The sequence below is a fragment of the Biomphalaria glabrata genome, chromosome 1, assembly GCF_947242115.1.
Source record: "Biomphalaria glabrata chromosome 1, xgBioGlab47.1, whole genome shotgun sequence".
Lineage (NCBI taxonomy): Eukaryota > Metazoa > Mollusca > Gastropoda > Planorbidae > Biomphalaria > Biomphalaria glabrata.
The window spans coordinates 83,874,933-83,902,821 of NC_074711.1; the positions used below are offsets into that span (position 1 = coordinate 83,874,933).

At 37.7% G+C, this 27,889-nt stretch overlaps 1 protein-coding gene across 1 annotated transcript; it reads right to left on the reverse strand.

Moving 5' to 3' along the window:
• Positions 1 to 3,303: 3,303 nt before the first annotated feature.
• Positions 3,304 to 26,327, reverse strand: LOC106060430 (uncharacterized). The gene is made up of 2 exons (XM_013218308.2): positions 25,943 to 26,327; positions 3,304 to 5,686 (listed from the first exon to the last, which is right to left on the reverse strand). The coding sequence occupies exons 1-2, from the start codon at positions 26,102 to 26,104 to the stop codon at positions 5,165 to 5,167; spliced, it is 684 nt and encodes a 227-aa protein (XP_013073762.2). The 5' UTR covers positions 26,105 to 26,327; the 3' UTR covers positions 3,304 to 5,164.
• Between the last annotated feature and the right edge of the window lie 1,562 nt (positions 26,328 to 27,889).

Consider the following 27,889-nt stretch of genomic DNA (forward strand, 5'->3'; position numbering starts at 1 on the left):
GCTAAAAAAGCTAATTTGAATCAAGGTTGGTTTAACGGTGTGATTTCTATAATATAAAAAACATGCACAATACACTTCTCCTTAAATGTAGGCCTAATAAATAGATCTTTGCTTTAACGGAAAACTTTCTTATAGCTAAGAGTCATTTTCTTTTATTGTTTATAATGGAAAGTTGTTGTTGTATCGATTACAAGAGTTGTGTTCATCTTTATTTGATTAGTGAGTATCGATTACAGATATTCTCTAAGCGTAATATGTATTGATATGTTGAGTATCGATTCAGGTCATAAGAAATGTTCTAGCTATCACACAATTTTCACTTATGCATGGTTTTACTGACTTGTTTCTTTTTTTAAATCTATAGTTAGTCTACTATTATCGTTAACTGACTGTGACGACGTTATAAGAATGTCAAGGCTTGATTTGTTCATTTCTTATGACATGAGGTTTAAGGCCTTCAAAAGACACATGCACACACAGACACACACACACACACACTCTCTCTCTCTCTCTGACAATTTACAACGTCTGCCAAGTGGTATTAAGTTTCAAGACTTTCCAGTTTTGATCTGTACATCAGATATCAACATCAAAAGTCTTTTGGATCTTTAATAAGTATCCTTTTTTTTTTCAAATGATATTAAACAATCATACTTTTTATCTTGCTTTATACTGTCACGGCTACAATATTGAATCACTGATCAGCAGACAGCGTCAACAACGGCCAGATTTTGTTTTTATCAAGCCAAATAATAATGGGCTTTTCTTAAGTCAGCACTGTGCCTTCTAAGACCAAAATTTTAGATTAAGTAGATAACTATTTACTGTGACCCAGTCCTGGGCAGAGCCAGCCCTAGCAGTCCGCGGGGCTCTGGGCGAGTGTCATATGAGGGCCACTAATACTTGTACTATGGGCTTGGCGGTGACAAAAGATTCTCTTTATCGCGGAGCTTACCTAAAGCGTAGGGCCTGGGTTGCCTCTGTCCTGGGTATCCCAAGAATCTCATGTATAGGCCTACAGCTTGCCTACCAAAATCTTATTTCTGTGTATGTAGGCCTAAAGTTTTGTTTACAATCCTAAATGCTGCTGGTAAAGTCAATGGTAAAAAATCAAACCCCATTTGGGGCAGCTGCTTGAGACACACATTCTTTAAAAAAAAAGCAAAAAAAGGATTCTAGAAATAAAAAAAAAATCATCCTTTGGGTCAGAATTTTGTGATTTTACCATCACAAAAGAGATACAAGACACCGATGGCAAAGACAAACAGACACAAAACTCGTAGGTTGCCCTGGCTATCAAATCATTAAATGTAAACAATCTGATATAAACTTTTCACATGTAAATTATGAGTGAGTCTGGTGTGAATGTAAATTTTGGTTTCTTATAGTTATAATGTTTTGCTTGGTGTAATGCACAAAGTGTAAGACAAATTTCCATACGTACAATAAAGATTATTATTATTATTATTTTAAAGTTTTTATAGAGATATTTTGCTCTTTATCTCGTATACGCCCCCCCCCCCTTATCTTTTTATCCCGTTCGAAACTATTGATAATTTTATTCAAATACTCCTGTAATTGCTTGGGTCATGATGTTACACATTCCGGTACCTATAACAATTTTCATTCAACTTGGTCCGAGAGATTTGGTGTACATACCACTAACGGTATTCATCCTGCCGAGTTTTACATACAAACTTCCTGCCATGGACCCGGACCTCACGCATCATCAACTCTCAATAGAGATCTACAGGCCAAGTGACAGGGTTGTGACAAGTATAGAAAAGGGCCGTGAAATGATCCCAATAGTGAAGTATGTAGAAGAACACTACAAGCTCTGGATACGTTTAAGTTCTGTGTATTTAAAACTTGAGGCATACAGTAAAGTCATTACTTGAGGGAGACAAACAACTTGACCACAGGGCCACTGATCACTAATGTGTGATCAGGGCCGGATTTAAGGCAGTGCAGACAGTGAATCCGCACTGAGCTTGACCCACCAAGAATGCTGTCCACAAAAAAAAAAGGTTTTACAATAGTGAAATGTATGCGTTATATAGAACATTAAGAATGAAAATGGGTATTAACTTACAGGTGCTATAATGTGTCATTTTATTTGAGGTTTTCAAAGCGGGAATATCCACAAGAAATATACCCCAGGCGTCCAATTATGTAAGTCCGGCCCTCATGCCCAGTATGTCTAATTTCGTAAATAACATCATGGTTCACAAACGACTTGATCTCTTGCAGTACTTTAGATTCCTTCACATCTAACTTGATGTCTTACATTACTTTAGATTCCTTCACATCAAACTTGATGTCTTACATTACTTTAGATTCCTTCACATCTAACTTGATGTCTTACATTACTTTAGATTCCTTCACATCTAACTTGATGTCTTACATTACTTTAGATTCCTTCACATCTAACTTGATGTCTTACATTACTTTAGATTCCTTCACATCTAACTTGATGTCTTACATTACTTTAGATTCCTTCACATCTAACTTGATGTCTTACATTACTTTAGATTCCTTCACATCTAACTTGATGTCTTACATTACTTTAGATTCCTTCGCTTCTTAATTTATATCTTCATCTATATAATTCTCGTATGTCCCACTTTTGAATTGATATGTTTTTTAATCTACTTAGGTTTTGTCTTTGTTAGATTCATTCTTGGTACTTGAAATCTCCATTAGGTCAGTGTACGTGTTAATGAAGGCTTTACGCTCTTTTTAAAAAAAATAGTATTAGATGACGGATGTAAAATATAGTTAGTTCATTGACATCCAGCCCTTGCATTCAACTGGTGACCTTCCATGTAGAACAGAATGTAATAATCCTGAAGTGAAGACAGAAAAAAAAGTGATATGCTTTCACTTTACATTAGATTAGGGAAAAAACAATAGAGCTCTAGGTTTAGCTCAGGCTCGAACTGAACGTCAATTGTTATAAATCAATCGTTATTTTAAAAGTACTGAGTTTCTGAAGTATTTTTTTTTTTGTATTTCTACAGAAAATTTTTCTGGCGATTTGTTCACTTCAACACCACACTCTCCCCCTCCCCCTTTATTTTCTCTCTTTGTTTTTATCCTTCCTCTTTCTCAACCCGGGGGAAGTTTTTTTTTTTTTTGGGGGGGGGGGGGGTCAAAGAAAAAACGTGACATTTAATTTACAACCAGTGGTAACACATTGCTCTGTTGGTAATCAGCAAGATTCAGATATATGTTAACACACTAAATACTGTAAACATTAAAAAAAAACAAAATACTTGAAAATCAAATAATAACAAAGACAAATTGGACGATAATCAATTTAATTGTGTACAACTTTTGGACATGTACATAAATCAAATAGAAAACTGACTTCGTGTACAAAGTTGTCTGGAAGTGTACCTGAAAACTAACCTACAAAAAAATGAAAGATTTGGAACTAGAAAATATATGCAACCAAACTGTCAGTTGGAATGTATCAGCAGAGAGAGAGAGAGAGAGAAAGAGGGAGGGAGAGAGAGAGAGAGAGGGAGAGAGAGAGGGAGGGAGGTAGGGAGAGAGGGGGAAAGAGAGAGAGAGAGAGAGGGAGAGAGAGGGAGAGAGAGAGAGAAAGGGTAAGAGTATTATGTTTTAAAAAAAGCAAGGCTCAAGGTAAAATTTAACCATAATATGTGATTGGGTGAACGAGTGAATGAAAGAGTGACAGAATGAACGCAATAAGTAGGTCGAGCAAGAACTCTAAAAAAAAAGAAATATAAAAAACAACTGCATAGTGTTTGACAAACTTCGGTGAATGCCAAGAAGAGAAAAGGGCCGCCACAGGGCTATAACCCTGTCAAGGCAGTTTGGAAAGTTATGAATAACAAAAAAATTCCCTGGTGTGTCAGTTTGCACCCAGTGTCAAGACGGCTAAAGATAGCATGCTATTCAGAACTGTAGAAACTATCCGTGGCAGAAGTATGCCATTCAGGTTTAACACAGACCACAAGACTAGTGCAAGAAGATTAAAAAAAAAATTTTTGTCATTTTTGGCATTAATTTTAATTACTAAATAACAAAAAAAAAATTTTAATATCACATGAAGATTAGATGCATTTTTATATTGTTTCTATATCTTACTAATAAAGCTTAGGAGTTTCAACCGAGGTGTCCTACGTCATTTGGGGCACATATGACATACTTTCACAGAGGACCAAATGTCCCCCCCCGCCCCAAGAATGCCGAATCCGAAAAAAAAAAAAAAAGAATCAAATCTTGATTAGAACCCCTGACTCTTTTTAGACGTTGATTTAAAGCCTTTTCATTGGTTCATTAGCTAAATGATTAAAAACCCTTTTCATTGGTCAATTAGTCATATGAAACCGCAGACTAAAATGTAAGCTGACTACACTTCGCAAACCTCCCCGTTTTAACACACCAGCAGATCGTTTAAAAAAAAAGAGTATGAAGATTTTTGACTACATAAGCTGTGTAAGCAAAAATGTATGTAAGCATAGTCTATGCAAGTGTAAGCAGAACACTACAATAAAGACTATTGTAAAACGACATTGCGATTTGAGAAGCGAAATTCGTTAATGTCACAGAGGATTACAATGCCTGACAAGAATGATACATCTGTTCTGTTTTTACCTTTATGATTGTTGAAAACTATAAAAAAAAATGGAGTATAAAAATACATAGAGATCTATACGATTCTATGTGAAAATACGGAGTATAGCGTCTATTGTCAATAATAACATATATGATATAAAAGTTAATTATTCAATTATTGAAGTATTAATGGATAAATGATAAAAATAATAACGATATTAATAATAATATTTTGAGAAACAAATCTAAGGCTGTTATAGCTTTTAATATTAATTTAATGTACACATTTTCATCTAATCAAAATAGAATTCAAGAATTTTTTTATTTATGATGGATTTCCTTGGTAACCTTAACGTCGTCAAATGAAACAATGTTTAAAAAAAAAATTACTTCCCTTGGCAAGACCTACAACATTAAGGATAAGAATGTCTCCTGTATCTATTGATACGCATATGCTTCATTATGGCAAGAAGATGATTTCAATGGTCTAATCAATGATAATTATTGAACCATGATTTTGATGAAGACTAATTTAATGACTTGATAGTTGGGTTCTATTTTCACAAGGTTCATAACATTAGATTGTATATTCCAGTAAGACGCTATAACTATTTCCATCTTTTTCATAGTTTCCGTTGACTGTGACCTTGCTATTTTTACCAGAGTATTTGAGCAAGTCGGCTTTACCTTCCCAGAATTCCCCCTTCTTTTCCAAGTGGAACCACTCCTCCCCACAGTGGACGGCCACCTTGTACGCCCCGGGCACGATCATTTTGAACTGGACTTTGTCCAGGTTCCGCTTGCTGGCGTTGAGGTAGAGAGGCTCCTCCAGGAGGCAGTAGTCCTGGTAGAACTTGGTGTAGGCCTTGACGTACGGCTGGCCCGGCTTAAAGCTGTGCTCCGCCTGGATCAGGTAGTTGTAGACGTTAGGCAGGGACTCCGTGGCAGAGTTCTCCTCCAAGGCGAAGATCTGAAACTTGTACCAGCCATTTTCGGGGAAGGCGACGTGGAAACGGACGCTGCCTTTATCTTTGCGTTGAATGAGTACGTAGTTGTTCAATTCTTTGTCGTTGGGGCATTGAACAAGCTTGGTCACAACCTACGGAAGACAAAAAAATACAACATTCAGCATTGCAGTTTTCTACAAACTACAACCTCCGCTATGATACGGTTTACTCATAGACATAAATAAATATAGACTGGAAAAAGGAAGTAACTTCATGTAACTTGAAAACATGTATATCTATTGTATTCGGATTTCCGAATTATGAAAAGTTGCATGATCTTCATTCTTAGAGATTAAACAAAACTACACTGCCTCCTTATTTACAATATATATAGGTGTGTATAGATATGAATACTTAACTTTTATACTGCTCATAAATGCTTTATAATAAAGTACCCAAAATTGCAAGTCACACATTTTCGTTTCATAAAACTCCCTAATTGGCCAGTCTATATTTATTTATGTCTATGGGTTTAGTGTAATTTAGTGTACATGTGAAAATATGGATAGTAAAGTACTTTGCCAAACGAAATCCGAAATTATGGATTGTATTTTGTCTATTCTTCTATTGCTGTGTGTGTGTGGGGGGGTCGCGGCAGAGTTGGGGATTGTAAAAAGGGGTCGCCGAGCTTAAAAGGTTGAGAACCGCTGAATTAGTAGGATGCAAAAGAGAAAACTAGACAAAAGCCCATGACCCAAAACATCACAAAGCGAAAGTAGAGCTGGATAGGGCACCCCCTGCGAAAACCAGCTACCAATGTTGCAAGGCAGGCACTTGATTGGAATCTACAGGGAAAGAGGAAAGTGGGCAGAGCCAAGAAAACCTGGAAGATGTCAGTCATCAGTGAAGCTTAGGGTACTGGAATGACATGGGAGCAGATGAAGAAAGCTGCTCAGAACCGAGTTCTGTGGAGAGGTGTGGTTGCAGCACTATGCTCCCCTTGGAGTGCATAGGGTTAAGTCAAGTCAAAGAATCTTAACTAAAACTAAAAAGTACCAAAGAACCTTTTTACTGTTCAAATCAGAATTAAAAACCACTAAAACTGATGGAAGATTGTTTATCGTTAGTTTAAGAAAATAAAACACAAACTCGTCGGAGGTCCCAGTGGGTCAATCGTCTTCAGTCACTACGTTAGCGCACACGTACATTTAAAGGCAGGTGGTAGGCTACTTGTGAATTAGACATTTTCTTGAATGGCTCAAAAACTATAAATAGCAAGCTTTTTGGTGTATGCGGTGTACAGAATGAGGGACGGTGTACAGAATGAGGGACGGTGTACAGAATGAGGGACGGTGTACAGAATGAGGGACGTGTTGATAAGCTAGGTTTTTTAATTATATGCTAATTTTTATTCATTTTTAGCACTGAAGAATCAAACTGGCTAAGTTTTTCTTTTAATGGGTCATTTTTTTAATATTATTATTTGGCAACAAGGAAGTTCAATTTAAAGTCCTTGACATTGCCTCGGTCATGTTACCATCGACACACTGCAATAAACACAAAGTGCCTTTAAGCCTATTTTTTGTTGTTGTTTTGTTCTGTTTGCAAACCCGCCATCCCCTCCCTGATATTTCTTTTATTTAGAAAAATCTACAACTTTTCTTAAAATTTTAATTTACAACAAATTTTACTAAATAGTTCGTTTTTAGAAATCAGAAAACCAAAAGTAGCTTTTTTGTGGATGGTTTGGCATAAATAGGATTTTTGCTTTTTAAGATCTAAACGCGACAGACAGACAGACAGACAGACAGCTTTATAAAAATGACGAGAGATTTTTCCCATGTGAGCTGTACAAAAAAAAGCGTAGACCATGTCCCAATTATTCGACCTAGATAGTCGGTGTCCGTTAAGTTACGTGGGTGGAGCCAACAGGACCAAAGTTTTTTTCACAGATAAACAAAAGATGACGAATAGTGGAAGTCCCAGCTTTATAAAGGGAGGGGGGGGGAGGTAACTTCTGATCATTAAAAGAAAAAGTGGAACAAGCATTTTTGTGGACAAAATATATTTGTCAATTTGTTCAAAATTTCTACGTTTTTAATCGCGACAATAGGCCTCATTAACCAATCGTAAACAAACACCATCTAGCCACGTGATTCTCTATATCTTCTATACAAATTATGTAATCCATAAAGGATGTCACGTGATACGTATTTTAAATTGTTTTAAAAATATAATGATGTGGCTAAATGTGTTTATTTACGATTGGTGAATGAGGTCCATTCGTTATAGACGACTGGTCTCGTTTAAACTCCAAAACACACCACTTTAAGATTTATTTCCCTTAATCAATATCAACAAAATTTAAAAATTACGACTAATTAAATAATTAACTGCCCCTTATTTTTTTAAAATATATATTTTGTTTGGACAAATTAATAATGGTGCAAAGTTTCAACTTGATCCGAGACTGGGAAGTGGAAGAAATAACGTGTACAAAATAACTGTCCCTGAAAGACAAACAGATTGATTTGATATTAACCATAGACGTATATATATATATATATATATATATATATATATATATATATATATATATATATATATATATACTATATCTAGACTGGACATGGAGACTTTTTAACACTACAAAAAATGTCGTCAAAATATTTTAGAAAGTTGGATCAAGGCGTTGTTTTGTAAAGTAGTTAAAAGAAGTAAAGCTATTGTTTTTTCAACCCTAACCTATGTAACATGTAATTTAATTTTTAGATCTAGATCTAGTAATTGAACATCAAAAATAAGAGTACTCTCGTCTCATAATTATTATTTTGTAATTTTTAGATACATAATCTAGAAAGATCTAGGTAATCAATCTATTTAAATGTACATAAGATGATTTAAATCAACATGAATTTTTTCCATCTAGGATTTTCGAAACATTATCTCAATGGAAACAAACAGGAAATTGCTTTGTTTCATATATTTGCGTGAATATCCGAGAAATGATTTTGCATTATTTGGAAAACTAAAGATCATTACTTTTCTAAGACAAAATAGATTGACTGGGGCGACTTCCCCTAGAGCAGCGGTTCTCAACCTTTTAAGCTCGGCGACCCCTTTTTACAATTCCTCACTTTGCCGCGACCCCTCCCCCCCTTACACACACACACAGCAATAGAAGAGTAGACAATAACAATCCATATTTTCGATGGTAAAATCATCAATCGACCCCCAAAGGGGTCGCGATCCACAGGTTGAGAACCCCTACCCTAGAGTATGAAAAAAAAGTTTACGTACATTAAAATCTATATATAGATATGCCTGTGAATCGATCAGTTGCGGTCTTGCGGATAAGAATTTATTTCCGGTTTCCAGTCTAGATATAATATATAAGTCTAGGATATTAACTTAGTAAAAAAAATGAGTCAAGCAAGGAGTGTGAACCAGTGTTGTCAGGTAGAAGAAATAATTTGCGAAATTTCTGCTTAATACGAGATTGCGTGTCAGAGAAAAAAAAATGTACACACTTTTTACCTGACAGACAGAGTGACTTAATGTAAGCTTTGTAACAATGAACACTGCGTTAACCATATGTAGCCTAACCCTATTCTATTGGAGACTTTATAATCAAAGAGGAAGCTACTCCTAACAAAAGATTGACAACATTAAGCCTTTTTTGAAGAATCATAACTCTTTCAAAACTATCAAGATTCGCCATTTGTGTGATATTAAAACACAAGAAGCGTTGTTGCTCTCGGGAAGTTTAAATACACAATAAATTACGATTAGCGTGTTTTTTTCTGACACCTTTATAGAATATGTCTCATGACCCCTACTGGAATGAAGAAAAGTTAGGTCACCTTAACTTATTGGGATTATGTCCCTTTCGACCTCTTATCCAATAAACGACATCATTGAAATATGTGTTCATATTGTAAGTCTCTAATACACACATATGTAACATATGTGCCAGTATAGTTCTTTAAAGGCCTGTGTATTTGAGGAGTGGGGGGTCTACTAGAATTCTGCTTAATGTGTCAATCTCTCGGACCGGGACGTTTGGTACAGTTAGTGAACTCTTGAGACGTCACGGCGGGCCTGAGTCACCAAGACGGGGCAAACACAGACCACCAAGTTTATCAAACACCCACTTTATCTATTCAACGCCACTTCCATTCCTCCTTCTTCGACCCTCCTCACTCCAATACACATCTGCTATTCCATCGTTGGTCACGTAGCGAAGATATGCTTTCATGGGCGTTTCTTGATTACCCCCCCCCCACCCACACATACAAAGTTTACTACAGGCAAGGTTTTTTTGTTTGATAATGAAGTTTTAAGTAAGACTTTCTTGCTGGCTTTTTTTTTTTTTACTTAGAGTAAAATAGGCAAGGGTTGTTAAGGAAGCTTGGCTTCTGAAAAAGCTCGATTAAATAATAAAACTAGCAAAATATAAGCAAGGTTACAAGGTTGTGGAAACACAAACTCAAAATGGGCCCCCGAAGTGGTCCACCCAGGCAAGTAAAAAGGCAGGTTTTATGGTTTTCAGAAAGAACATGAGAATGAAATTTTATCAAATACAAATGACAGAGAAGAATGGAGAAAGAAGGTTGACGGATCTTGTGTGGTGCCCCAGCGGTCCATAGTCCAAAGGATAGGAGAAAGTTAAATTAGATGTGAACCTGGCCTAACTAATTTCTTATAATGAATGTATAATTGCTCTAATTGTTTTGTAAAGGAACAATCTCTTATTCCTCAAGAAAAAAACACATTTCCATAAAAAAAAATTCCTTTAGTTAAGTGTTCTATCGTCATTGAGACTAACGCTGCAGTTCATGCAATAATATAAAAAAAACTACTTATTAATTGTTGTTTTAAATTATGTCCTACTTATATGCATACTTCATAGATTTTTTCTCTTACAAAAAGTAAACATTTTTTGTGTGTAAATATAGTAGTTAGTATAACAGAACTTACTGGACAGTAGAAATGTAGAAACATGTAAAAGTATAACAGAACTTACATAACTTAGCAATACAAATGTAAAACAAATCTAAAACCGTTTGCATAAATGTGTTAAAAATATGGTAAATAGTCATATCCCCTACTAAGGAGCCTCCCGTGTTTGTTACTATTAATAGTGAATATGCTAGCATAAGTGATTTAAAAAATTAGATTCTACGGTTTCAGAAAAGAAAAAAGTAGTCGTTGCATCAGAACTTTGAATGGTCTAAAATATTATGATGTTGGAGGTTACGAGATCTAAACGGGACGGACGGACAGACGGACAAATTAATTCATTATTTTTAGGGTTAATGAATAATTATGTAAATTTTCAACTTGATCGAGAATGGGACGTGGGAGAAATTACGTGAACAAAATTTGTATCGGACAGACAGACAGACAGACGAAGTGAGCTTTGTAAGAACGAGCTTGAACTTTGCTTCATAATGAAAATCGAAAATACAGATATTAAAAAAAAATCCAAACAACAAAAATATGACGTTTTGGCGGGCGTCTAATCCACATCGTTTTTGACTGCCCTAGACTTGTTGAATTCCGTTTCGTCACCACATACTGTTGATCTGTATAGAGTGTCTGATGTGCATTGTTCAAAATTGCAGTGTTTTCTATCAGAGCTTATGGAAAAGAGAGTTTGAGCCTCTCGTGCACCCCTGGCTCACATGGAGTTTGATACAAGACTTGGACACATTATGTTTTTTTCACCGATTTCGCTTTAGGTGAAGAAGGGGCTGGGGCTGGGGTTTAGGGAAGAAAAAAAAACAAACTTCTATATAAACAGTAAAGCTGCAAGTGGTTTTTTATCTCAGCTATTTATCAAACAGCTGGAGTTGTCTTCCGTGCACGAGCTTAAAACGGGACGACCACAACTATGGGAACAGGGGAGGACAGAGGTGGGGGGAAGTGTGGACGAGAAGATTGAGAGGTGTAAGAGGCGCCTCGCTCTAAGTGCCGAGGCGGGCACTTCCAACAAACGGTCAGTGCACTCACGGCCATGAGCCAGCGATGATGTCATACAGAGGAAGGGAGGGGTCCGCTTGAAAGGTTGAGTGGGGAGCGCTGAACATTATCGATCGGTCTGGTTAACGGGATACTGCAGTTATATATCAATTTAGAATCTGCTGATCAGGGAAGCCAAACGTAGATCGCGATTCGCCATTTCTATAATTAGGCCTATAACCAACAAACAAAGTGCCCTTAAAACTGGAAACTTCCTACCAAAGAGAAAGTTATTATAAGTTCGTATCCTGAAAGATACATTTTCATTTAGAGCAACAAGCCTTTATTTTATAGGGAACAAAAAATTCCTATTTCAGGCCTTGCGATCTATAGGGCAGATGATGTAAAAGTAATCTGTTTCTGTGGCTCATGGTTAACGAAAGTATCACGTGCCCATCACAACGACAAACCACCTTTAGTTTTCACTAATTAATGTTAGGTACTCTCTAGAGCTGGGTGGACACAGAGGCGCCCTAAAGATCCCGAAATTTACAATCCCAGTCTTCACCGGGACTCGAATCCGGGACCCCCGGTTCGGAACGCACGCGTTTTACCACTCAGACTTCTCAGTATTCTTTATTCTATCCAGGTTTGATTTACAGCAGTGCAGACGCCCGTGGCCCAACTAATTAAAAAACAACAACAACAACAAACTCAAACTTTGGGTATCATTCTAAACATGAAAAACTAAAAGGAACACTCTATTACATGTAAATGTACTGTTATGTTTAAGTACCCAAGCATTAACTAAGATATTTTAATTAAGATCTTTAAAACAAAGGTAGTGGCCTCCACCAAAATCCTGCCAAGAGCCTCTTATCTTATCTTATATAATACAGTTACTTTAATTCAGGCCCTGATTCTATCGGCAACTCAAATGAGGTCCTAAACTCCTCTGAAAGCTACAAGTAAAAAATTGTTCTTATAGAAGGTTGTATTGTACAAATACATGTGTACACATATTGTTTCGACATGCTTTTGTTATTTCTGCTTAAAAGTTATTCAACTTCAATATAATAGAGTTGTCAAGCGTGCGAGTGATGACGACAACTAATACTAATCATCCTACAGTTTTGTAAGCCCTAAATTAAAACTTTACACTGCTGTGCATCTCATCTCAAAGTGTAGAACAGTGAACGAAATTTGAGAAGTGGATCTACAGCCAGATCAAGTGACAAGAGCTTCAAACACTTTGGGATTTGGCTTTTTAAGTTTACGTCGAAATAAAGCAGTTCGATTTCTAGATAGAGCAAGTGGGTTGAGAGCGAAAGTGTTGTACGTCATAGAGCTTTGAAAAGAAACTTAGAATCCTTGTGCTCTTTAAAGACGGATTGTTGCATGAAAAAAAGTTTTTTTTTCTAAGTGTCATTTTCTTTGGTGTACAGCCATTGTATTCAATTGTGTGGGTGTATGTGTGTGTATTTGTGTGTGTGCAGTGTGAGGTTTTAGAAAATAAGAGAAATGGGGGGAGAGATCTAGCATGTCGGAAAACACATAAACCTTCAGAAATAATGTTAGTATGTTAAATGTATGCTTTAATGCAGCGGTGAATGATTGGATGCCTAAGTCTGTGTAGCCTAACCCATGATTAAGTCGCCAAACTGAAATGTGTGTGCTTAAATGAAGAATATGTGCCTAGCTGAAAGATGTGTTGCCTAGTTGAAAAGTGTTTGGCCCAGGTTAAAATACGTGTTGCATGGCTCTTGTATGTGTTGCCTAGCCCAATTATGCGTTGCCTAGTTAAAGTTTGTGTTGCCTAGCCCAATTATGCGTTGCCTAGTTGAAGTTTGTATTGTCTAGCCCAAGTATGTAATGCCTAGCTTTAGCATGTGTTGCCTTCTCAATCTTGTGTTGCCTTGTTTAAGTTTTTGTTGATAGCTGAACTATATGTTCCCTAGTTCAAGCATGCATTACCTAGCTGAAGCATATGTTGCCTAATTTCTGTAGCATGTGTAGTCCAAGGAATATGGAGTAGACCTCACAATCAAGTGGTCACCAAGGTAGCTAAATAAAGAAAAGGGTCTGGGACTAGGTAAACAAATAGCCAATTCTGCCAATTGATGCGCCAGTGGCGACAGCGTTTGGAGACTGACTTTTGCTAATGGTAATGTCACTCCCGCATGCGCACAATGTATACAACAAACTTTAAAAAGATCCTGTTTATTTTGGAAATGAGGTCATGCCCCCAGGAGAGACCACTCTATCAAAGCACGCATGACCTGACTGTTTACGTTTTTTATTTCTTCATATGACAGACAAAGCAACGAACAGCTAACACAGTATTGTCATAGTCTGTATAAATAATGAAAATATCGTCACATTAGAATATAAAAATATAAATAAAAAAATTAAATAAATAAAAAAAAAGACTAGAAATAATAATTATTCTTCGTCACTATATTTTTATGTGCTTGATTTTTTTTTTTATATATTTAACTGTTCTCAAAATTTCCGAAATTGCGATGCACATAATACATTTTTCTATTCCATATTCTAGGACTAATTCTATAAAGTTCTCCTTCTAACTTAATGCCTTTATTAGAGTACGGAATGGGTTGCCTGAATCATCCAAGTAAACCAACGACTTTGCAGAGCTTGTCTCTAATTAACAAGTATGCCTTAATTAGCACATGAAGACGCGTGGATTTAATTATGATCTGTTGAGAAGCAACGGCTGTAATTTACAGGGACGGATTTAGGGGAGGATAGAGAGAGCCCCCACAATAGAGATAAAAAAAATATCGGGTCATTAACTTTTACGACAGTACTTTAAATCACACGGTTAGCGAAACGAAAAAAAAAAGACAAATTTAAGGGTCTGTTTTACTATCACATATTTTGTTTACACAATTTCACAGCGACCTCCCCGATCATTGAAATTACATTAAGAATGTACTTGGTTTTAATAGTTACCACTGGGGAGCATTCATTGTCAAAAATAAAAATGATCATGAATGGGCTCCGAAAGACAATTCTGAAAGTGGAGATACGATAGGCACTATAAGATTTAAAAAAAAAAATGGAGCTGTGAGCTTAATGAGAGTAAGTGTGAGGTGCCAATAAAAATGGAAACACACACGTACAACCACCCGCCCACATACGCACACACATACACCGTGATTCATCACGCAGGTAGTTTTATCTCCCTTGGTTTAGACAAACAAAACAACGCCGTGACTGAGACTTGTCACAAGCGTTAGTCACGCTCTAAGCACCAAATGTAAACTTCCTCAAACGCACAACTTTCTTAAAAAAAAATGTTTCTTTTGTTAAAGTTACAAAAGAAATGTCCCTCATTCCCGGCTTGAAATCCTTTTCTCAACTTTCTCAAATATGTTGCCCCCCCCCCCCCGCCCATTCTGAAGCACAGTAACATGTAGGAATATATATAGATATAATTCGACCATCCTGGTTCGATGATGATCACTTTGTCATCCAGGGGGGCTGAGGGCTTTCCACGATGGTCTTATGCCTCCTCATGTGGCTGGTGAGACCTATGTGAGCCCGGAATGTTCGACCGCACACTAGACTGGTTATTCCAGCTGGAGCTAGTGTCGTTTGCTTTGCTTTGCTCTGGCGTTATTCTTCTTTTCCTCAGCAACCTGTGCGCCAGTTTTCACAGCGCGACGCCATGAAGCTCTGTCACGTGCCTCTGTCGCCCAGGTGCCTGGGTCTATGCTGAACGCCTTTCAGAGAAGCTTAGAGGGTGTCCCTGAAGCGCTTTCTTTGACTACCTTGTGAGCGCTTTCCTTCGCTTAGTTGGCCATAAGAGAGTCGTTTAGGGATGCGGTGTAGGATACAAAGATGCTGAAAAGTAATTTCCTAATACAATAACAGTACATCGTCTGTTTCTGGGGCCCTTCTGCCCAACTTAAGTGTACATCCAACTGTATTGGGTAAATGAGGTGCGATGCAAAAGTAAAGGCGGATGGTCAGTGTGCTGTCAACATGACACCCTCGTTAACCGTCGGTCATTGAAACAGATAAGCTTGACGTCATATGCCCCCATAGATGGCTAGGTGTATTTATCTATTAACCTATTAAGTCACCTGCTAATATCTAGTGATAATAATTGGCTTATCCAAGCCCACAAGTAATTACCTTTAACTGGAACACTGGAGTATATATTATACTATTTTAAACTACCAGCTCACGTTCCTTGCTCGCCCTATTTTTTACAAAGATAATATCAAATCATCCTGTCTGAATGTCTTTCTAGTACATGCTAATTCTTCCATTTCCCAATCTTGGGTTAAGTTGAGACTTTGAACAATTAATTTGTCCTAACAAAAAATGAATTTTTAAAAATTAAGCCAGTTAATTATTTAATGTCTTAATTTTGATTAAGGGAAAAAAATCTTAAAGTATTGATATATAATATATATAATTATACATTTCTTCCCATTTAATAAGCTTTTCCCAAAAGTATTTTTCTTGTTTTTCTCTTTCAACAACAGAATGAGTGCCGTTCTATTTTAAACTTATTTTTGGACACGGTCACACGCTATACGGTTCCGCTTCATGTAACACAAGCAAGTGTCAGACAGATGGCTAGAGATTGAGTTTCTCCAACCGCCTGTTTCTAGACTACACTAGACTAAGAGACATGCCTTTCTACATGAGATGTGACACAGTGTACTAGATATACCCCCATCAAGATCTCTAGTCAAGATTGTGCCTTTCAATAGCTAGCATAGAAGTGTATGTTTATGTGACACTTGAAACGATATAGCTCGAAGTCTTCTCCTGTCCATCTCTCATCCCTCTAAGAATTAAATAATTCTTTCTTTAAACATTCAATTCCCTTTACTGGTTCATTGTATTTTGTATTCACGTACAATTTCAATAGCAATAGGTCTGCACTACTTTATGGTTTACGAATGATATTTGTCTCTCTAGTATCTTATCTTATCTTATATAATACAGACATTACTTCAAAAAAGATGATTACGTCCTACGCGTCATGCATTTAGTCATGCATATTAACCAATGACTTGAATTCTGCCAAGTCACTGATTTTCCTGGCTAGCTCAGGCAACCCATTCCATGCTCTAATAGCACTAGGGAAGAAGGAGTATTTGTACAAATTTGTCCTAGCATTACTACCTAGTAATCATCGTCAGGTCTGCACGAAATTCGGAAAAATATGCAGGTCACAACAGGGTTTCCATAGTCATGTGAAGCACTGCACTCATCTTTAATATTCGGAATCGAAGACATTGCCATTATTATTAATCTTCATCGGTGTAAAAGTAAAGTATAAGTCTACTTTCGATCTATAGGGCAGAGGATGTAAATGTCATCTGTTTCTGTGGACCACGGTTAAAGAGGGTGTCATGTGGTCAGCACAACGATCAATCGCCTTTACTTTTTTCTAACTAATGTCAGATACCCATTAGAGCTGGTTGGACTCAGAGGCGCGATAAAAATCCCGTAAGTAAAATTCCCAGTCTTCAGGATTTGATCCACGGTTCAGGAAGCCAAGCGATTTACCACTCAGCCAATCGCCTGCCTTTGTCAGTGTATTAACTCAATATTTGTTGATAGAAAGAAGTTTTCGGTTACCAAGGTAACAGACCTACGTTTTGTATTCGTTTCCCCCAAGGAAGTTGGTCACACAATACCCAAGTCCTTTGGAAACAATATGACTGTATTCGCCCAGCAGACGAACTGTGTCACCGGAACTTGTGAAGTTTTGTCATTTAAGCCCCAAAAAAACCCAACAACATATTAAAATTTCACCAAATGACTAAAATGGGAAACAATCCAAGGTCTATAACTCTGTACTAGGCCTATATAACAAATGTATAACCTACACAACGACACGACTGGAGGTCACTCACGAAGGCCGCGGGATACACATTTGAGACCAAAAGAAAATCCGCTGCCGAGGACAGACGCAGACGGCGAAAAGAAAACCTATCACCTGCGGACAATGGTTATGCTTGCCCTGGATGTGGCGAAATATGTAGGTCACAGTTGGGGCTGCGCAGCTACGAAAATACTGCATTCCTCACTACTCTTCGTACTCGAAGACACGCCTTATTATCATTATTATTATTATTATAACCTACACACGTCTACGCGGGGAGGGAAATAAACATTACTACTACACATAGTGGCTTATGTTGCTAGCAAAACAATGTAAATACAAAAAAAAAAAAAATGGATGGCTCCCAGGTAAACATTAAAACTCAGTTTTTTTTACCAAGCATTAATAAAATAATACATTTCAGAGCCATTCTTAGGGTTTTAGAGGTCCAGACATTGTGCTTACGCTGGCAAATGTTGAATGCTTCATGCATGTATGAAATGCAAGTCAGAAATGGGAGGAATGGTTCCTCCCTGTGTACCGAAGATCCACAACTATAGACCTGATGTCATCAATGTAGTTACTACGCACACAATTACTGGATTGGCCAATACAGTTAGCTGCCATTTTGGTCATTTCCGCTTTTACAAACTTCTTTAAAAAATTGACCCGCGAGTTGCATTAAAAGATACTCCAGCGGCCCCCACTGGCAGTTGGGGATAAGCGAGGTCATTGGTTAACTTCTTTTTTTGAAGTAACGTCTGTATCATATAAGATAAGATAAGATAAGCCTAGTTTGCCCTACTCTTAGTCATCTAATTATTTTTCGTGAAGGCCAAACATCTGTTAGGGGTAACATATAGCGAGGCCGTCGCGTTATAATACAAACTAATTATATGAATCACTCCTCCACCCCCCCTTTCTCTCTGGCTAGTCATGCGTGTCGAAATCTCTTTTCCGTATCTCCTGCTATCTATGTCACGTGGTCACACATCGAACGTAACATTGATACTAGTCTCTCAGTGAAAGGATGGCAGGTGTCAAAACCAATCAATCTTGCAGATAATACCGACGGAATTAAAATCAATCCATCTGTGGCAATTGACACCTGGCATTCGTTTACAACGACACCTAAGTATCCTGATAGATATCTGTGATCTTATTGTAATTGGGTTAACCGACTATCCATCCCCTTATATGCATAAGGTCGTAAACCTTTTACAGAACAATTAATAACTTAAAGAGATGTCGCTATTCGCGGGTCTATTTGCTGTCTGCGTTCCCCGGCAGCGTCTTAAGATGCCCATAGGATAAAGGTCCCGTCATTGATTTTAATGTAAATTTAATTATGACACCTAATGCATATTATTGTTGATTTAGTAAAGTGTCATCAAAACAAAAATGATTGGTGTCAGAAGTGGTACAAACTGATTACGTCAATTTTCCTGGACGACAATGTGATGACAATTAATTAATTTTGAATGACACTAGGCATTCATTGACTGAAATTGTCATCGTAGATCGAAATCATTTTTTTAAAGCGTAGTTTGTAAATATAGTTTTGTATTTCAAATGAATCGGGGCAGAAAGGAATAATTTATACAAACACTAAGGTGACAGATGTCTATAAAAACATCCCTAGCCGTCCCCATGCATCAGTCACAATTTGTCCACCCCTTTGCGCCCACCCACCCACCCCTTTTCTATAAAAATAAGGGGGAATTGTTTGATAATGGGACATGTATTTGCCACATCGATAAATTCGGAAATCAACTGATCTAGATCTAATTCTAGTCTTTAGTAATATGACTAGGGGTGTAAAGGGAGAGCAAATTTCAATTACTAAACTGGATTACGGTTCTTTAAGAGCTTCCAAGATTTTTTTAGGGGACGTAAACCAATTAATTATTAATGTCACTTAACACCTGTGTAAACGAAGATATTAATCTATTTTTTTTTCCACAATAGCTGTGGAATTCAAATAAACAAAACATGATATTATCTCCCATTTTTTTTTTGCACATTCACTCTCCGATCTAAAATGATTTCAGATAATTGAGTTAATTTATGCTACCTATATTGTAAGTGACCCCTGGCCAAATTGATTTCTCTGGTCGTACCCTATAATCTATGTGAATGTATTTTAGATGTGCAGGCATCCAATCGTACGCACTCCAAACTGTCTATACAGTCTATACGATGACACAGGGTTCAAATCCTGCCTTCTGTCATCCCAGACATCCTTTCTGAAGGTTCGAGCTAGTATGAAATTGTCCTTAATTCTAAAGGAGTAACCAAAGCATCTATAAAACTAAGACAAGAGTTTGGTTTTGGTATATTATTCACATTTTCACGAAATAAATAGCAGTTTAAAAAAATATAGAAAAAAAATTTTGTGTAATATGTGTGTCTATGCTATTGTCTATGTATGTATGTGTACGTGTAAATTGCTCTAGATGTGAGTGTTTTTGGTGATGGTGTGTGTGTGGAAGGGGGCATAGTTCACACATTAAATCATTTCTCGCAAGGGATTAAATTACATATTTTCACAGAAGTATTATTTATGCAGCGTCGGAGACAACGGATTAAATTACATAATTTCACAGAGGCATTATTTATGCAGTGTCGGAGACAACGGATTAAACTATATAATCTCACAGAGGCATTATTTATGCAGTGTCGGAGACAACGGATTAAACTATATAATCTCACAGAGGCATTATTTATGCAGTGTCGGAGACAACAACGTTTAGCTTTGACTTTTCACACACACTTCATTTCCAAACATCTTATCAGTCCCACTTTAAAATAACTTTCACTCTGACCTCAAACTGTGGACTATAACTTCTCTCCATCCAAAATCTGCCGAAACTTCCATGTAGATAAACTCTGCATTTCTCCAGCAATACTGAGCTCACACATGGAGAGTGTGTGTGTGTGTGCGCGAGTTTCTGTGGTGACAGTGCGAATAAATTAGTGGGTAATTTATTGATGGCTTTGCACGTGTGAATGATGCAAGATGATCGGCGTTGTCATAAACTGTCTTGGGTACGTCAGACGACCCAGAATTCCAGAGTGTAAAGACGTGTTTTTATTGCGAGTTAGATTTGTTTAAAATATACATTTACTTCATTTATTCTCGATTTAAATTAGTGTCTATTGTAACCGCCTACAGCGGTTTAATTGTCTACCAGCAGCTTGGGGGCTACAAGAGAACGATCGTCAACAACAAACATATTGATGGGTAATTAGGGTGATAACTTGCGACCATTTAGTTATCTATACAGGCGCTATAAACACCCCCCTTAAGAGCTCCTTCAATGACTGTGATATTGACATTCATGGCTGGGAAGCTCTAGCTCTCGATCGCTCCTCATGGTGTGAAGATGTGGGTGTCGGAGTCACGAGATGCCTACCCATGCCACGTATGCTGCCGGCTTTTTAAAGCAAGGATTGGACTTAACAGTCATCTTCGAGTTCATAGCAAATGAGAAATGTGCTCATCTTCGACCACGAAGGAGGATATATATTGTTGTAAACCTGGTGGTGACACAGATGGGGGTAGTGCTGTGTGTTTTTAGCCTTCCCAAATCGCCCCAGTCCCGCGCAGGACGAGCGGTCAACTGTAACCAGTGACAGTACACGCCAGTTCGGCAACGACCTGTGTGTAAATATTACGCACGCAAGTTACGGCGATTGTGATCATTCTGAGTGGTCAAGAACGTTCCATCCCATTCTAGAAGGCCAGTAGAGACACTATATAAGAGCGAGTGTGTCAGAAAGACTGGACTTCACGTGACCTCGCAATGTTACCAGACGAGGCGAAGTTAGAGACAGACGGTGTGTGAAGTAAGGCGGAGCAAGGCTTGGTTTTGGACAGTTAAGTGTAATATTGTTGCCAACTGTACAGTGTTCTAATGTATTTGAAATTAAACTGACTGATACTTTGGAGCCCTGAGTTGTGAGGTTCTTTAAGTTCGTTGTGTCGTGTGGTGCAGTTTGAAGGGAGCCTGGATAGTAGGAGAGATACGTAACAATATATATAGAGAAAGAATGAACTGACATAACTATCATGAATGTGTTGGCGACAGACTTGATCATATTATTTCCTTGTTTTGACTTTAAAAAAAGATCTTTCAGCTTCACAGCGCCCTAAATAATGCAGTGTAAATAATATATCCCTTCAGCTTTATAGAATGCTTCCGTGTAAAGGCCAGAAAAGAGACGTCTCCAATGCCGGGTTGTTTATTATTAATGTTGTATGTCTCTGATGAGATGTGTACACGGTGTTGACTTGAAAAAAAACGAAACTATATCATTTACTCCGGTGTTCAGTTGAAAATGTGTTCGCTTTTGTTTTGTTCTTTTTTAGCTCGAGCGTTATCTTATCCTTTTAAAAAAGGCAAAACATTGACATTGCTAGGTACCCGTAACTTGACTCAGAGCTGGTGTCACTATGACATTTCTTTACAGTGCTGCCATTGTCAGACACGTTGATATAGTTAGTCACACAGTAATGTCATATAATATTGTTATAGGAGTGTTAGCAATACAAGAGATTGACCTTTATAGGGGCCTAATTTAATTAATCGGAGGCGCGGTGGCTGAGTGGTGAAGCACTTGGCTTCCGGACCTGAGGGTACGAGATTCGAATCCTAGTAATCTTCTGAATCTACCCAACTTTAATGGATACCTGACATTAATTGGGGGGAAAATTATATATTTTTGAAAAGTAAGGTATTTTTTAAAGGGTAAGGTCCTGGACGGTAGCACAGTAATACACTGCTGTAAATCCGACCCCGCGACAGTGACATAATTAGCCTTAAACAAAATAGACAGAAATATGTCAAGCGACACTTGATATAGATTTAGTAGCAGTACAGCTTGTCAAAATACTTAGCATGGAGTCATAGTAAGAACATGCAGATGTACGTTTAAACTTCCCATTGCGTTAGAGAGAGAGAGAGAGAGAGAGAAAGAGAGAGAGAGAGAGAAAGAGAGAGAGAAAGAGAGAGAGAGAGAGAGAGAGACTCCAAAAAAAAAAAAAGAGAGCACACTACTACACTATGACGAATATGTCAACACAGCATTATTTGCGCGTGTTTCAGTGCTTGCATCTATCGCCGGCGAGATTAATTTTTTTCTTGAACGGAAATTAACTAAGTGGGCAGATGTCGCGAGCTGTGTACTGTTAGGGACGGGAGCGTGGGTTACATATTTACAACCGCATATATATATACACACACACAAAACGGCATGAACTATGAACTTTAATGTTAAAACAACAAAACTTGAAAAGTCCAAAACAAAAAACAAATCAAAATAGTCGGTAAAAAAAAAAACAAAAAAAAAAAACAATTTGACTGTCACTGGACACGCCCAGGTCAAGGCCACGCTATGATTCAACATGCTTAAGATTGACGGGGATACTGTTTACAAATATTTTAGCTCCCCCCCCCCTCTCTCTCTCTCTCCCTGCACACACTTTCTCGTGATGGAATATTAAATAAAACGTAACGTGTGCATAGGCGTAGCCGAAATTCTTTTCACAATGTGTTTGTTTTATTTGTGGCCTATTGTATGAGAGTTTTTGTTTAAATCATAAAAATTCTTGGGTTACAGTGAGGTTAAGGCTATTCGGTTGAAATAGGAGGATAGAGATGCTGAAGCGATCTAATGGATGTTGAGTGGGGTAGCCAACCCAAGCCCCGCGCCTTAGGGGGGGCCCTCGATGAAAAGATCATTTTGTCCGTTCGTTATTCGTTGTCCTGATATGGCATTCGCCCAGGGTGCCGCGTCCCTGTAAAGTAAAGTAGAGTTCCCCTTTCAGACCTTGGGCAGATGATGTAAAGGTCATCTGAGTCTACGGTTAACGAGGGTGTCATGTGGCCAGCACAACGTCCAACCGCCTTTACTTTTCCCCAACTAATATTAGGTGGACTCAGAGGCGCCCAAAGATCCCGAAATTAAAAATCCCAGTCTTCACCAGGATTCGAACCCCAGACCCCGGTTCGGCAGCCAAGCGCTTTACCGCTCAGCCACCGCGCCTCCCTGTGGGTTGTCCAAACTCTTAAAACTCTTTCAAATTCGTTAAGTTTTTGTTGTGTATAAACATTTACCTTAAAGATCTAGGGCAGGGGGGAGGTATTAAAGAGCATCGAGATTCACTCCAGCACCTAAACAGATCTTCATTTAGTAAGTAGTTTTCTCAGAGTGCTGGCCTTTATTTCATTAGCTCCACCACCACTGGCTGACCCACTTTCACCAAAGATGCTTGCACTCTATCATGTTGTCAAGACCGCACTTCAAACAGCAATGTCCTTGCAAATGCTGGTATGGAGGGACTTTATGCTATAGCAGCTACGCCGGGCAGGCACGTATCCCGTATGGTGGACGAACGTACGACAAGAGTTGAAAGGTGGTCGACATAGCAGAGGTGCTATAAAGACCAGCTTAGGCGCCAACTTGCTTTAACTAGCATAGAAAAGAGCACCTGGCAGCAGGCAGCCGACTTCGGAACGAGACAGATGGAGATTGCTTAGAAAGGCCGCGGAATTCACATTTGAGACCAAAAGAAATCCACTGCCGAGGACAGACGTAGACGGCGAAATAAAATCTAAATCGAACACCGGCTGACAATGGTTATGCCTGCGCTGGATGTGGCAAAGATGTAGGTCACAGCTGGAGCTTCTTAGCCACGGGAAATACTGCCTTTCTCATTAATCTTCGGACTTGAATATTATGTGTAATGTATTCTTATGCTTTATGCATCTGACTCTGTTTTCATTTCCAAAAAAAAAATTAAAAAATTAGTCAGTGGAGCAAGTCCGTAAAAGATGGTAATCACATCATTGTTGGTAAATATTTACTATGGAGAGGCCGATGCCGGTTAATTAGTGATTCCATTCCATCGATACCCATTCAAAAGAATAAAATGATTCGGATTTTAGCAATCTGTAATAAAGTGTTAGGAAAACAAGAAAAGTGGTGAGGTATCGTATCTATTAAATGCAAATAAAAAGTTATATTTACACCTTTGTACGCTTCAGCGAATCCACCCACCGCATATTTTGTTTTGTCTTGTGATTCTGAAGTTTAATCAGACCGAGAACGATTAAAGAGGAACTTAGACCTAGCGTATGGAACATTGTTATATTTAGACTAGCACTTGTTCTACTAGCCTATATATTTGTAACTGACGTTGACTTTGAAGTTCTCTTCCCTATTGATGCTTTAGTTTTGACCATTTAGTTGACCATCATCAAAATAACAATTACACAAGTTTATTCACTAGCCATGCTTGAGCTCAATGGAAAGATGAGTAAACACACGAGCATGAAATAACTTAAATCCAGCACTCTTTTTTTTATCAGTGTAGGGACACTTTGTAAGTTGGAGGCAAAAAGGCTTTAAGGATTGAAATGTACAAACAAAGTAGTTCCTTTTATTGGTACTTTTTACATTATTTCAGCTCCTTTTCAGCATTTGGATTCATACTAGTCTACGACATCAACTCCCAAGACCAACTAATGCTGTTGTTGTTGTTGTTTTTTTTTTTAAATTTAATTTTGGTAAGTAAATGTAATAAAACAAATCTTCCAATTTACAGCATTCAATAAAAAAAACAAAATAAAAAAAAAACAGGCTGATGAAAAAAGATTTTAAAGAAAACAAAGCTTATGTAAGGGAAAGAACCGCTAAAATACTGTCATCTATCTGAAAATGGGAGGGCTTAACTCCTTTTCTGCCACATAAAACACAATTAATTAGTTACTACTAATTCATTAACTTATTTGTTAATTCTGTTATTGATATATGCGCACACATAAATTATGAATAATTATGCAAAATTTCAAATCGATCCGAGAATGGGAAGTGGGAAAGAAAAAGTGTTAAAAAGGTAATAAGGGGATTAAATCCATATATACATCCACATCTCTCATTAAGAAGCAGTTATTCCCTTTATTTCGATATCAAACAAAATAATTAATCACCAACAATTAATTAACTAATTGATTAATTTCTGTTTCATACATACTTTCATACAGGGCTTTTTTTGTTACGGTACGCACCGGTACGGCGTACCGGCACCGTTTTGAAAAAAAATATTACTTTTCTTGTATCGTAACGTATAGAATTCATTTTTAGTAGTTAAAAGTTAGGCAAATCAACTACTGAGTTCCGGCACCTAATCACTGACTACCGGCACCTATTTTTTTTTTTGTACAAAAAAAAAAGCACTGCATACATACATACATATATATTCCTTACATTGTGATTTATATATTAGTTAAATATTTTTTAATAAGTCACGTTAAATACAAATCTCGGGCTTTAGTTTATGGAACAGGCTTAAATCATTTTTATTTCTTAAAACTCGAAGCAGCATTAACGAAACACGTCAGACAAATAATTAAAATACTTAAAAAATAATAAAAATAAAACTGCTACATTGACAAGGACAAAATATTGTTAAAGATTTATATTGGAAAATTCTTTTATTTAAATGGAAGATTGATGGTATACATGGACTGACCGTAAAGGTTACGAAGCTAAAGTCATGAAAACTTACCTTGATCGGTACGCCGGTCTTAATTTTAATCACCACGTTATTCTCGGCAATGACCTTGAACTCCGCGTTCGGATGGCTGTCTGTCTTCAGCTTGATCTCACTGAACTTGGGCTGAGCACCCAGGAATCCGTTGGGGAGGTTAGGGCGAGCAGATGAAGCCATTTCGTCCACACACAAGTGATACTGTTAAGTCTGGTATCCGCTGACAGCAGGGAGAGAAAACACTGCACTTAACCGGCAGAAGTAGATCTACTTTGAAAACACCAGTGCTTTAAACGGACAAATAAATAGTGGGACCCTCGTCACGCTTCGACAGCTTGATAGGTCAGAAACTTTTACTTGTGCCTTCTTTCAAGCCAGAGCATTGAGAGGAAAAAATACGCTAACTAGGCGAGAGCGGCGTCCGCCAATCGTATCACAGTTATGGGTCACGTGACAGGGAAAGATTAGGGCAGGGAGGGGGTGAGATGGCGGGGAGTCGTGCCGCGCACTTTTGTCAGTTTGCCCGGGACAAACTTCCAGCAACTTCATAAATGGTAAAACGTAACGAGCAGGCCTAAAGTGCGGCGGTGAACGGGGAGTGAGTTTGCATAATGTAAGCGTATTGTCACTGCTTGCCAACTTTAGTTTCGACAGCTGTGCCGATCGAGTCGAGGGAGTGAAAAGGAAGAGCCCAAAGCAAGAATGTTCGAACAGATGAGAAGTCAATAATTCTCGACCAAGTGAATAAATGACAAAAGTGAAGCTCTGACCATCACAATACATTTAGTTTAATAAGTAGGTCAAGTAGCCAACATTGGCAGGCCCGAGATATAAATCTCCATCAATTTTTTTTTACTGTTAATAAGCGATGTTGTAAGTTAATGTAGCGATGTAGTCCGTGAATGTAGTCATGTTGTAGAATGAATGTACATGTAACGATGTAATTGTAACAATGTTGTAAGTGAATGTAGCTATTGTTATAAGTACTTGTAGCAATGCTGTAAGAGCAGGGCCGGCCTTAGGTAATCGGAGGGCCAAGGCCCCAAATGAAATAGAAAAATAAAATAAAAAATAGTGAAACAATAAAATAGCGCGATGTATTTAAGACCTAGTTACCCCCCAAACCACAATGGGCGCAATTTTCCCTGTTTCTTCTCGAAAATATTGTTTTGAGTTCTTTGTGAGGCCCCCACCACTCGAAGGCTCTAGGTGGCTGCCTGGATTGGCTATGCCTAAGGCCGGACCTGTTGTATGGGAATGTATCAATATTGTAAGTGAATGTCGCAATATTTTAGTGAATGTTGCAATTTAGTAAGTTGTAGAAATTTTGAGTTTCTTTGGAAAAAATATAAAAAGTAATTTTTCTTCTATTTCTGTGTAAGGAATCGAGTAGAAGTCTACACTTAAAAAAAAAAAATAAAATTAAAAAAAAAAGAAAAAAAAAAGGATTGTCTAAGGGGAATAACTCACATTTACTGCAATACATCTCAATACTGTAATAATTATTTCCCTTTTCGATAGAAAAATAATTAATGACCTCTATTTAATTCACTATATGATTAATTTTTGGACTGATTCATCTGTTGTCTTCGACAATAAATAATTATGCAAAGTTTCAACTTAATCCGAGAGTGGGAAGTGGGAGATACAACATGTAGAAAATTTGTATCTGATAGACACACAGAGTGAGTTGATACAGGCTTTGTAAAAACACAAAACATATTAATTGCTGGTCGTGTCATATGCACCAAAACTTTCGCCTCGATGGTCTCGGGTTCGGGCCTAACCAGACTCCATTCCCCACTTTCCACCAGTTGGTCTGGCTATGACTTAATAATCTACATTCCTAAGGATTCTCAGAAGCTTTGTAAAGTCAGGCCAGTCAAAGCGAATCTACAAAATTTGGCTTTATATATGCGTGTGTGTTGGAAACGTGGATATTTATTTTCATGTAAAAGAATTGAC

Excerpts from the sequence above, each read along its gene's own strand:
- LOC106060430 (XM_013218308.2), bottom strand. The coding sequence starts at position 26,104 with ATGGCTTCATCTGCTCGCCCTAACCTCCCCAACGGATTCCTGGGTGCT. Across the intron at positions 5,687-25,942 it reads AGACCGGCGTACCGATCAAG|GTTGTGACCAAGCTTGTTCA; the intron begins GTAAGTTTTCAT and ends TGTCTTCCGTAG.